The sequence below is a fragment of the Engraulis encrasicolus genome, chromosome 11 (genome assembly GCF_034702125.1).
Source record: "Engraulis encrasicolus isolate BLACKSEA-1 chromosome 11, IST_EnEncr_1.0, whole genome shotgun sequence".
In the NCBI taxonomy this organism is placed as follows: Eukaryota; Metazoa; Chordata; class Actinopteri; order Clupeiformes; family Engraulidae; genus Engraulis; species Engraulis encrasicolus.
The window spans coordinates 45,867,121-45,880,434 of NC_085867.1; the positions used below are offsets into that span (position 1 = coordinate 45,867,121).

Sequence of the window (13,314 nt, forward strand, 5' to 3'; positions counted from 1 at the left end):
TTTCTTGACTGTAATGGTCCTGACAGAACTGCATATAACAGGTTGTCATATGCTGATGTCACCGCCTATAAAAAGTCCCTACATGCTAAAACTGTATAACTGCATCTCCTCTGACTAGCTCGGCAAGGGTGTGCCTCAAGGCTGTGCGCTCGGGGCGCCTGTATGTCACTGCATCTAAAATGTCCCTAAATACTAATGTATGTGCATATCCACTGGCTGGCTCTGGGGGGGTGTCCCTCAAGGCTGTATGTCACTAAAATGTGCCTACATACTAATGTAGCTGTGTGTGTGCCTCAAGGCTGTATGCGCTGGGCGGCTGTATGTCACTAATGTAACTGCATATGAAAGGTTGTGATATGCTGATGAAACTGTATATTAAAGGCCCTTGCGTGCTAATGTAAATGCATCTCCTCTGGCTGGCTCTGCGTGGGTGTGCCTCAGGGCTGTATGCTCTAAGTGCCTGGATGTTAGTATAGTAACTGCATATAAGAAGTCCCTACATGCCAATATAACTACATCTCCTCTGGCTAGCCCTGCGTGAATGTTTTTATATACTAATGTAACTGCATCTCCTCTGGCTGGCTCTGTGTGGGTGTGCCTCAAGGCTGTATGCGCTGGGCGACTGTATTCATATACTAATATAGCTACATCTCCTCTGGCTGGCTCTGCGTGGGTGTGCCTCAAGGCTGTATGCTTGGGGCGACTGTATTCAAATACTAATATAGCTACATCTCCTCTGGCTGGCTCTGCGTGGGTGTGCCTCAAGGCTGTATGCTTGGGGCGACTGTATTCCCCCGAACACGGGCCTCATGTCGGGCTTCATGCTGCCGCGCGGCCACACGAACTGGAATCTACGCAGCAGCGTCACCAGGATGAGGAACAGTTCCATACGCGCCAGAGACTCTCCCAGACACACACGCGGACCTACAGAAATAAATACACACACACACACACACACACACACACACACACACACACACACACACACACACACACACACACACACACACACACACACACACACACACACACTATGAATGAGGAACAGTTCCATACGCGCCAGAGACTCTCCCAGACACACACGCGGACCTACAAAAATAAATACACACACACACATGCACGCGCACACACACAGTATGAATTTTAAAAACATGAAATGCTGAAGAACAACAAGACAAAAAAGGCACAACACTGCAATAGCCGCAAAAAAGCATACAAGTTGATGCTCATGTATATACAGAATGAATATCCCTACCTGCTGAGAAGGCCAGGAAAGCTTCAGGCTTGACAAATTCGCCCCTGCTGTCCAGGAAGTGGGTGGGGTAAAAGTCATGTGGGTGCTCCCATTGGCTCTCCTCGAACAGCACTGACGTCAGATTGGTCACCACCATAGTGCCCTGTGGAGAAACAGACGGACAGAGGGACACGCCTGTCATGAGGCTGCGGAGGTACCGCACAGTACAGCTGATGAGGACAGGTGGTCAGGACAGAAGTTTTGGAGTGAGGAGTCCCCACACACTTCAAATCCTTTAAAAAAGTATTCCATGGTAAGATTACGTTTTGACTATAGTCTTCATCAAATTCGAAGAAGTATGTGGTATATTTGGCTGAGGTGTCCCATTAGAGACATGACACCTGTGGTAAGTGCTATCCCATTAGAGACATGACACCTGTGGTAAGTGCTATCCCATTAGAGACATGACACCTGTGGTAAGTGCTATCCCATTAGAGACATGACACCTGTGGTAAGTGCTATCCCATTAGAGACATGTTAATGTTACCTGTTGTATTTGGTATTCCTATGTCTCACCTGTTGTCTCTCGTGTGTCTCACCTGTGGTCTGTGGTATCCCATGAGCGTGCGTGTGTGTGTGTGTGTGTGTGCGTGTGTGTGTGTGTGTGTGTGTGTGTGTGTGTGTGTGTGTGTGTGTGTGTGTGTGTGTGAGTGTGTGTGTGTCTTTTCACCTGTGATGTGTGGTATCCCTGTGTACCTGAGACATGCTACCTGTGTACCTGAGAGAGGTCTCACCTGTGGTTTGTGATATCCCCCATGAGGAGTCTCACCTGTAGTATGTGGCATCCCATGAGCATGTGGTGTCACCTGTGGTATGTGCTATCCCATTACACCGCATTTCACATTATTACGCAAATGACATTTTTTGCCGTTTTCCTAAATAATCAATAGAAATGACAGTCGTCATAATTTTCAAGTAATCAGCCATTAGAGTACAATTCAAAAGTTTTTGAATGAACCTTCCAATGATAACGGTATTTTTTTAAATGATAAAAAAACTTAAAATGCCCAAAATGCTCTGTTCCAAATTATTACGCAAAACAGTTTTGTAGTGTTGTAATACAAATTTCTTTCTTTTTTTCCCATTTACATCAAAACAGTTGGCATTTGGTACCTTCTAAATTACATTTCGATGTTCAAAACTTGGTCATAAGCTGTAACTGGAATGCTGCGTTTAACATTGAAGTCAATGGCAGGGCATTGCATGGGAGTTATGGAAGCCTAGATATCCTTGATGCTTTGCTCTCAGCTGTTTTTGTTTGTTTGGTCTGGTGACCCACACTTCACTCTTCAATATACCCGTAGATTTCCATGCCACGTGTAGGTGCTTTGGAGGTGATGACATTCTAACTCACCAGACATAGCATCCCATTCATTTTCAATGGGGTTTTATGTCTGGTGCGTTAGAATGTCATCACCTCAAAAGCACCTAAACGTGGCATGGAAATCTACGGGTATATTGAAGAGTGAAGTGTGGGTCACCAGACCAAACAAACAAAAACAGCTGAGAGCAAAGCATCAAGGATATCTGGGCTTCCATAACTCCCATGCAATGTCCTACCATTGACTTCAATGTTAATCGCAGCATTCCAGTTACTAAGACAAAGAGCTTATCACCAAGTATTGAACATTGAAATGTAATTTAGAAGGTACCAAATTCCAACTGTTTTGAGGTAAATGGGAAAAAAAGAAAGAAATTTGGATTACAACACTACAAAACTATTTTGCGTAATAATGTGGAACAGAGCATTTAAAGTTTTTTATTATTTAAAAAAATACCGTTATCATTGGAAGGTTCATTCAAAAACTTTTAAATTGTACTCTAATGGCTGATGACTTGAAAATTATGACGACTGTCATTTCTATTGATTATTTGGGGAAACAGCGAAAAATGTCATTTGCGTAATAATGTGGAATGCGGTGTAGAGAAACGTTACCTGTAGTATCCCATTAGAGACATGTTACTGTGTACCTGAGAGAGGTATCAGGGATCTCACCTGTGGGATGTGGTATTCCATGATAAAGAGTTGTACCTGTGGTATATGGTATCCCATGAGCGGTCTCACCTGTTGGATGTTATATCCCCCATAATAAGGAGTCGCACCTGAGGGATGTGATATGTCATGATAAGGTACCTCACCTGTGGTATGTGGTATCCCATGAGCGTGGTGCCCCTGGTGGTGGAATGGAAGACCCCTAGTGGGGCGATGTTGGCCACACGCTGGATCTCGTGGATGGTTGCCATGACGAAAGGCATCTGGTGTCGGTCGTCGTAGGAGACATGGGGTCGGTCGCCGAGCACCGAGTCGATCTCCTGCTGACACAGCACTGGGGGGGTGGAGGGGGGGGACATAAACAGGACAGGAGAGTAACTTTATGAAAGCGTGGCCCAACTGGGAAACTCCAACTCCCACTGTCAGTGTGACACAGCACACAAGTGTTCACTGCACAAAACGAAATTGCATTTATGCCTCACCCGTGCAAGGGGGCAGCCCTCAATGGCGCCCCAAGGGAGCAGTGTGGCGGGACGGTACCATGCTCAGGGTACCTCAGTCATGGAGGATGATGGAGGAGAGCACTGGTTAAATACTCCGCCCACCAACCTGGCGGGTTGGGAGTCGAACCGGCAACCTTTGGGCTACAAGTCTGACGCCCTAACTCAGGGGTGTCAAACATACGGCCCGCGGGCCGCGTCCGGCCCGCCAGAGGGTTCCATCCGGCCGGGATTAAAAAAAAAAAAAATNTTTTTTTTTTTTTTTTTACTTTTTTTTTTTTTTTTAAATGAAATAACCGAAATGCGCAATTACGGCCCTCGGGGCAAAATCGAAACCTGCATGACATTAACCCAATGGTCCCACTGTATATATGTAGTAAAGTGCACATCACACTTCTATAAATAGTGAATTTGTACTGTAACAGGCATTTGATAAGGCTCATATATTATACTGCTTACCCATGACTGCCCATTATTGTTCCCCAGGGGGGAAATTAAGGTGTCAAGTTGCTTACATAAATACGCGTAATGCCCACATGGGCATTTCAAGACACATATAACACAGGTAATAGTCAGGAAGGGAACATAAACAGTAGGCCTACAGTAAAAAAGGCAACATACAAAACATACACATATAAACATAACATAACATAACATAAAGATAATTACCACAGGAGATATAAGGGGATGCTATACATGTTATAATACATAACACAGGAGATAATGGAATGTGGAGTGCATTTGACCTGGTCTGTGTGTGTGTTTGTGTGTGTGTGTGTGTGTGTGTGTGTGTGTGTGTGTGTGTGTGTGTGTGTGTGTGTGTGTGTGTGTGTGTGTGTGTGTGTGTGTGTGTGTGTGTGTGTGTGTGTGTGTGTGTGTACCCTGTGCGTCTCTGTATGTGGTGAGGTACAGTAGTGCGCTGAGTATGGTATTGGAGCTGGTGTCGGTCCCGGCAAAGTGCAGATCCAGCAGCAGCATCACCAGCCGCTCCTCATCCAGACTGGACACCATAGCACTCTTCTGCTGGAGCACACACACACACACACACACACACACACACACACACACACACACACACACACACACACACACACACACACACACACACACACACACACACAGAGAGGCAGACACACACACACACACACACACACACACACACACACACACACACACACACACACACACACACACACACACACACACACACACACACACACACACACAGGCAGACACACACACACACCTTAGTCACTGTACACCCTTTCTTACAGAACCCACACTTACACACCATACCCTCACCAAACACTAGAGGGAGTAGTAATCTCACTCTCCCATCAAACAGTGGCTTTTGAGTGGGTGAAGTGAAGACAAGACAACTCAGTTAGTCCCTATATGTATTACTTCAGAGGGGTATACTAAGAAGCTGGTTCAGGAGTAAACCAGGTTAGGTAATGGGGTAAACCAATCTTGCCTGATGAAGGTCTAGCACCGAAACGTCGTTCATTAAAGAAAAACAGCGAAATGGTCAGTGTGTGGCAGTTTCTTCAAGTTGTCTGCTGAGTGACCCAAGGGCCATCTCCGACACACCTGCCAGCTGAGGATTAACATTATATTAACATCATATTATCAGCTAACTGACCTTGTGCATGTCGTCTAGGTAGCAGTCTATCAGGTCTCGGGGCTCCCCTGGTATTCGGGTCATCTTGTGCTTGTTGACGATACCGCGCGTCATCTTCTTCAGCGCCGCGTAGTTCCGGAACACCTTCTGGAAGGGCAGCGGCAGACGCCTCACGAACGGCAGAGTGTCGTAGATCTGCAGGGGAGCACAACAACACACATCAGGCCTCAGCCCAGCACAGACTGCCAAGGCACTTCAGAACCTCAGAGGTAGACAACACACAGACGCACACACACAGACGCACACACACACACACACACACAATAAAATGAGCAGAAATTGTTGTTCTGTACCACGGCCCATGCTCCGTTTCCACCCTGGCATTCTCATGCACGCATGCACGCACACACACACACACACACACACACACACACACACACACACACACACACACACACACACACACACACACACACACACACACACACACACACACACACACACACACACACACACACACACAGTAGATGTTGTTGTGTACCACGGCCCAGGCTCCGTTGGCCACGCGGGCGTTCTCCTTGAAGCTGCTGATGAAGAAGGCCAGGGTCTTGTCATCGTACTCGTAGCGCGTCCCAAACAGCACCGAGCAGATGATGTTGGAGGCAGCGCTGTGGATCAGCTCATGAGGGTCGACTGCAGCACCTGTTATGATACAATAATATCATATATTGATATATGAATAAAAATATAATAGTAGTAGAGTAGTACAGTAGAGTAGTACAGTAGAGTAGTAGAAGAGTAGAGTAGAATAGAGTAGAGTGGTAGAGTAGAGTAGAGTAGAGTAGAGTAGAGGAGAGGAGTAGAATAGAGTGGAGCAGAGTACAGTAGAGTTGAGTAGAGTAGTAGAGTGGAGTGGAGTGGAGTAGAGTAGAGTAGATCGGTGTCTGACAATTGAGCTTGACCAGGTGTGAGCAGATGTAAGCGATCTATAGAGTGTAGAGTACAGTAGAGTAGTAGAAGAGTAGAGAAGAGTGTAGAGTATGTAGTTGTCAGACCGTTTAGCTTGTCCAGGTGTGAGCAGATGTGAGCGGTCTCCGCCAGTATCCTCGTTTCCATGGAGACCTTGCCCAACCCAAAGTTCCGCATGGAGTTCAGAGTGAAGCGTCGATGCTCCTTCCACACCGCACCATAGTCAGCCATGATCAGCCCTACAGGAGGAGGGTGTGTGTGTGTGTGTGTGTGTGTGTGTAAAGGAAAGTATAGATGACAAAAACAATGGGTGAAAGGATTATGTGGGGATAAACATGGAGAAAATAGAATTGGTTCTCCATTTTTGCCGTTGCACATTTGTAGCTGGATTGGAGCATTTATAGGGAAGGGGCATGGAGGGAGGGGGCCCAGAATTGGGTTCCCATTACATTGTATCTATTGAGCAGGGGTCGATTCAAATCACTTTGGGTCAGCCCTAGCCTAAGCATTAAGAAGATGGGCTTTAGATCAGAAGGTTGAGGGTTCCAATCCCTACACCTCCAAGTGCCCTTGAGCAAGGCACCTAACCCCACACTGCTCCTTAAGACAGTGTTGAGCCTGAGAGGCTCCAGTCTCAACTACTGAGCTGCCTGTTGCAACAGTAATCTGATTGGTGGAAGGAAAAATGTGCACAACACCACTGCCCCGGACGGACACACACACACACACATACACACACACCACATCTAGCCACCGTCTTACCTGAACAATACACGGGTAAGGAGCTAAAGTCCTTAAACTGATGAGTGGAAAGCTATGAAACTAACACTAGTAATAGCTATTGTAGCACAAGTATTCAGCTCAAAGTGCTTTTACACTGGCAGGAATACCAAGATTGGCAGTTTTGATCATGTATTGCTAACAGTGCAGCAATGCAAACACCAATGCCACTCTATAACAATGTACAAACTGTATCTTCCCTCTCAACTGTAGACTAGCACAGTAAACTGAAGACTCTGACCTTTTATATTGCATTACGCTTAGCTGATGCTTTCATCCAAAGCGACTTCATTATTTTACAGGGTATTGGTTACAGTCCCTGGACCAATGCAGGAATAGTTGAGTTGCTTAAATGCACTTCAGCCATGGATGATAACCCTAACCCGAGGTGTAGGAAGAAGTAAGGGAAGGATTTGAACCTGCAACCCTCTGATTCTGAGACCACATCTCTAACCACTTGGCCATGCCTAACCTCTCTCTGCAGTACAGTAGCCTACTGTGTTTCTCAACAGGGGTGCCGGGGCACCCTGGGGTGCCGCGGGCCCCCCTCAGGGATGCCATAAATAATGTAATAATGTCATATAATACATATTTGTCTAAATTGATAAGTCAATACTAGTCAGTGGAATCTTTCATCTGCCATTTACGCACAATAAAGTAAATATAGGTCGCCCCAGTCAGCTGCAACTTCAAACGTAGGTTGTGTGACGTTTCCAAATGTGCTACTTTTCTAAGCTTGTGTGGTATCGGATGCGATGCCATGCCATGCTATGGCTTGTTGGTTTGGGGTGCCTTGAAATTTTTCATGAATTGAAAGGGTGCTTCACCTTAAAAAAGGTTGAGAAACACTCTACTCTCTGCTCTTCTGTTTAGACTATATTAGACACCAGATATCTCCTGGCCTCCCCACCTTTGGAGTCCGTGACATGGTTGAGCCTGACTCCTAAACCCATTTTAGCTTAAGGCACCTGCAAAAAAAGACCTGCTGAATGCCTAAGCCCTGTTTGGGAAAAGGTGCCCTCTCTGCCTATTAAAACATGAAATAAGTTGCATTGAAAAGCCTCAGCTAAGTGAAATGTAAAGTATTAGACACCCTGGCCTTCCCTTCCCACCTTTGGAGTCGGTGACGTGTTTGAGCTGTGTGTGTGTGTGTGTGTGTGTGTGTGTCTCCCCCCTTACCCCCTTTGGAGTCTGTGACGTGTTTGAGCTGTGTGTGTGTGTGTGTGTGTGTGTGTGTGTGTGTCTTCCCTTGACCCCTTCCCACCTTTGGAGTCGGTGACGTGGTTGAGCTGTGTGTGTGTGTGTGTGTGTGTGTGTGTGTGTGTGTCTCCCCCCTTCCCACCTTTGGAGTCGGTGACGTGGTTGAGCATGAGTCCCTGAGGGCGTCCTGCGAAGTCTGCGGCCTGCGTGACCAGCGCCTCCCTCACCGCCTGGAGCCCGTGCAGCATCACCACCGGCTTGTTGCCCAGGAACAGGCTGTACACGTTACCGTAGCGACCGGCAATCTGGAGGAGAGAGGACCACACCGCACCACACCACGTGTAGGAGCTCAGAGAGGGTGTGTGTGTGTGTGTGAGTGTGTGTGTGTCTTTCTCTACCTTCTCCAGGGCTGGCATGGGGTCTCTGTTGTGTGTGTGTGTGTGTCCATCTCATCTTCCTCAGTCCTCCAGCTCCAGTGTGTGTGTGTGTATGTGTGTGTGTGTGTGTTCATCTACCTTCTCCAGGTCTCTCGTGTGTGTGTGTGTGTGTTTGCTTCCATCACTATTTGGATTTGTAATGCTGCCTTCCTGGTGAGATCCAAATAAAAGTACTAAACTGTGTGTGTGTGTGTGTGCGTGCGTGTTCCTCTATCTTCTCCAGGTCTGGCATGGGGTCGCTCTCGTGTGTGTGTGTGTGTGTGTTCCTCTACCTTCTCCAAGTCTCTCGTGTGTGTGTGTGTGTGTGTGTTCCTCTACCTTCTCCAGGTCTCTCGTGTGTGTGTGTGTGTGTGTGTTCCTCTACCTTCTCCAGGTCTCTCGTGTGTGTGTGTCTGTTTGTCTTCCTCTACCTTCTCCAGGTCTCTCGTGTGTGTGTGTGTGTGTTTGTATTCCTCTGCCCTCTCCAGGTCTCTTGTGTGTGTGTGTGTGTGTGTGTGTGTGTGTGTGTGTGTGTGTGTGTGTGTGTGTGTGTGTGTGTGTGTGTGTGTGTGTGTGTGTGTGTGTTCCTCTACCTTCTCCAGGTCTGGCATGGGGTCCTTCATGCTCAGGTGCAGCAGGTTGCCTAGCAACGGGAGTGCGGGGGGGCCGGGGGGGAAGCCGGGCCGGCGCTGGGGGGTCACCAGTAACAACAGCAGAACCAGCAGGGCAGCACACAGGCCCAGGAACACAGCAGAACCCAGGACATGCTCTACGGAACCCCACACCGCCATGGCAACAAGAGGAGAGGAGAGGAGAGGAGAGGAGAGGAGAGGAGAGAGGAGAGGAGAGGAGGGGAGGGGAGGGGAGAGGAGAGGAGAGGAGTGGAGAGAGGAGAGGAGAGGAGAGGAGAGAGGAAAGGAGGAGGAGGAGAGAGGAGAGGAAAGAGGAGGAGAGGAGTGTAGAGGAGAGGAGAGGAAAGAGAAGAGGAGGAGAGGAAATGAGAGGAGGAGGAGAAGAGAGGAGATGAGAAGATGGAAGGAGAGGAGAGGAGAGGAGAGGAGAAGAGGAGGAGAGGAGAAGAGATGAAAGAGGAGAGGAGAGGAGCAGGACAGGAGAGGAGGAGTTGAGAGGAGACGGGGGAGATGAGGAGAGGTGAAGTGGAGAGGAGAAGAGGAAAGTAGGAGAGGAGAGGAGAGGAGAGAAGAGGAAAGAGGAGAGGAGAGGAAAGGAAAAGAAAGGAAAGAAAAGGAGAGGAGATAGGAGGAGAGAGGAGAGGAGAGGAAAGGATAGGAAAAGAAAGGAAAGAAAAGGAGAGGAGAGAGGAAAAGAAAGGAGAGGAGAGAGAGCTCACAGCAGGACAGCAGGAAAGGAGTGCAGCACACCAGAGCCACCAGCCCACCCACTAATGCAGGACAGACGAGGACAACTACAGACAAACAAACAAACAAACAGAATAACAGACAGACAGACAGACAGGTCTTCTCCAGATGGCTTTATCGTGCCCCGAGTGCAGCAGGCAAGAGGACCGCAAGGTCAATAGCCAAGCAGGACAGACAGGTGGGCTCCTGGACAGACAGGTGGGCTCCTGGACAGACAGGTGGGATCCAGGACAGACAGGTGGGATCCAGGACAGACAGGTGGGATCCTGTTTCCCCTATCCAGTCTTTGATGCAGCAGTCCACAGCAGCAGCAAGCGAGAGACACAGAGAAGGAGCTCCACAGCAAACAAGCCGCCAACGCCAACGCAGCTCTGCAACCCCAGATCAGCTCTGCTAGTCCTGATTACTGGACCCTGACCCGACCAGACCACACACCTCCCCGTCCGGGGCCGGATTAAGATGGCCTGGGGCCCCTAGGCTAACAGGTTGCTGTGGGCCCTCCCGAAAGGCAAATTCCACATCAAATTTACATAGACAGTGGCATAATTACAAGTGGGTAATTAAGGATAACATGTCTACCAACAGTACTCAACACAAGAGATGTCAAAATTTCTCTCTTTTTGCCATGTTTGGGCAATCAGGGGGCCCCTGGCAGGTGGGGGCCCCTAGACTGCAGCCATATCTAGCCTGTGCGGTAATCCAGCCCTGTCCCCGTCGACACGTGCAGGATTAGTCCGGCAGGGGGGTGGTTAGAGATCGGAGGTGGGAGGCTGTGGGGAGGGAAGCTGACGGCTGGGGAACAAAGGGGTCAGTTGTCCCGGGCCCATGTAATGCGGGGACAGAGAATTGGGCCTAGAATTGGGTCCTAATTACATTGTATGTATTTATTGGGCTGGGCGGGGGCTTTTTTAGGTGATTTTGTCCTGGGCCTGGCCAAAGCGGTCATCGCCAGGCCTAGCTGTGTGTGTGTGTGTGTTTGGGGGGGGTGGGTGGTAAGGTTTGGAGAGGTTTAGCATAATACCACAGTTGGGACTCAAACTCTTTTTGTTTTGTTTTTGAATTGGGTCTTTTGAAATGCCACTGTTCAGCCAGGGTAGTTGTGTAAAATTTGAGAAGAAAACTAAGAGAAATCTTAAGAACCATGTCTTCAAGAATTTTGTAACTTCTTTGTTAGGGAAAATCTAACAAAAGTTCAGCGCTATATTTTCCTCCAGAAAGCTTTGTGAATCTGGGTCCAGTTCAGCCCAGTATTGACCAGTTCAGGCCAGAAGTTAAGAGAATTGACCAAGGCACTTGTTGAAATGTTGGCCAGGCTAGTAGTTGAAGAATTGGCAGAGGTAGTAGAGTTGTATTTCCTTGTGAAAGCATTGACTAGGACCAAGGCAGTAGTTCATTTACCAGGGCTGGCCGCTAGTTAAAGTATTGACTATAAGTCAGTAATTAAAGTATTGAGTTAGGAACCAAATTATTGGCCAGGCCGGTAGTTAAAGTATTGAGGTAGGGACTAGTGTTGACCAGGCCGGTAGTTGGAGTATTGAGGTAGGGACTAGTGCTGACCAGGCCGGTAGTTAAAGTATTGAGGTAGGGACTAGTGTTGACCAGGCCGGTAGTTAGAGTATTGAGGTAGGGACTAGTGTTGACCAGGCCGGTAGTTAAAGTATTGAGGTAGGGACTAGTGTTGACCAGGCCGGTAGTTAAAGTATTGAGGTAGGGACTAGTGTTGACCAGGCCGGTAGTTAAAGTATTGAGGTAGGGACTAGTGTTGACCAGGCCGGTAGTTAAAGTATTGAGGTAGGGACTAGTGTTGACCAGGCCGGTAGTTCATGCAGCACATATGAGGTGAAATAAAATCTTTTAGATTCAGTCATGTACCTTACAAATAACGCCCTCTTACTTGTTATTCGTCATTCTACTTCTTCATTTGAAAATATAATGACTGAATTAACTACGCTTACTTACTATATGCATGTTTGGTCAACTCCAGCATTGCAGTATGCTTGATATGTTAAACACCATTGCGTAACTAGATAAGATAAATAAACACATAAAAATCATCACACAAATAGTAGACGTGAGAAATAGACAGAAAAGCATCCAGGTGTTGCAGACATGAGAAATGAGAGACAGAGAGGCATCCAGGTGTTGTGAGCTTGTCATTTATTGTCAAAGAAGTGGTCGGTCACCATGGTTACCGGCATTGATAATCATACATTAAGAGTGCGGTAACCTTGTGAGTGGTGCTGAACTCACTGTAGCCCGGCGACTCATGGGTTAAACACACAGTATACCCGAAAAGAAACAAGTTAACCACACGCCTATTAGACTTTTTGCTCCTTTTATTCAGAGCAAACAGTGCGTTTTGCCTAAGGTGAAATGTGTTGTTCACTCTGAATAAACAAGCACAAAGTCAAATAAGTGTGCGGTAAACTTGTTTCTTTTAAAGTATTGAACACTCCTGCGCACCTAGAAGCTGTGCATGGATCTTTTGAACTGTTACACAGTAATACCTGATTGGCTCACTGCTGTAGTCAGGTGACTAATGGGTTAAACATACACTATTACCTGATTGGCTCACTCACTAGTCATGTGACCGGGTTAAACATACAGTATACCTTATTGAAATTAGATATGCTTACTACATTCCTCTCTACAAGGTCGATGTTCATGTACAATATACAAGTTAAAAAATAGAGTTTGTCTGCATTGAGTTCAACAATTTTCTTTTCTTTTCCGTAACCATTTGTTTTATGTTTTTCTTCTTCTTTTTTTTAGGATGATACATTTCACATTAGGCATTCTGCGTTTTATAGTATGAATGTTCTAGAAGGTGTTTCTGGAGTCCCAATAGAGAGACAGAGAGCAATGTTGACAGAGAGACAGACACAGAGAGGAAGTGAGAGAAAGAGAGTGAGAGCGAGAGAGAGAGAAGGAGAGAGAGTAAAGTGTAGTATTAATAACACAAGTATAGAGCAATACGAGTGTGTAAATGTCTCTGTGCATTTAGAGAGGAGCGGCCCCCTCTCCTTATACACACACACACACATACAGAAACACCACGCCACTAACCATCAACACTTTTGACAAATACACACACTCTCTCCCACTCACCCTGTCACACAAACACACACACACACACACACACACACACACACTCTCTCTCTC

General features: G+C 47.2%; 1 protein-coding gene across 1 annotated transcript; it reads right to left on the reverse strand.

The window, feature by feature from the left end:
* Nucleotides 1–703: 703 nt before the first annotated feature.
* Nucleotides 704–9,564, reverse strand: LOC134457774 (cytochrome P450 2D14-like). The gene is made up of 9 exons (XM_063209745.1): nucleotides 9,367–9,564; nucleotides 8,500–8,662; nucleotides 6,464–6,616; nucleotides 5,950–6,110; nucleotides 5,430–5,603; nucleotides 4,669–4,807; nucleotides 3,434–3,621; nucleotides 1,256–1,397; nucleotides 704–924 (listed from the first exon to the last, which is right to left on the reverse strand). The coding sequence occupies exons 1-9, from the start codon at nucleotides 9,562–9,564 to the stop codon at nucleotides 710–712; spliced, it is 1,533 nt and encodes a 510-aa protein (XP_063065815.1). The 3' UTR covers nucleotides 704–709.
* Nucleotides 9,565–13,314: the final 3,750 nt, after the last annotated feature.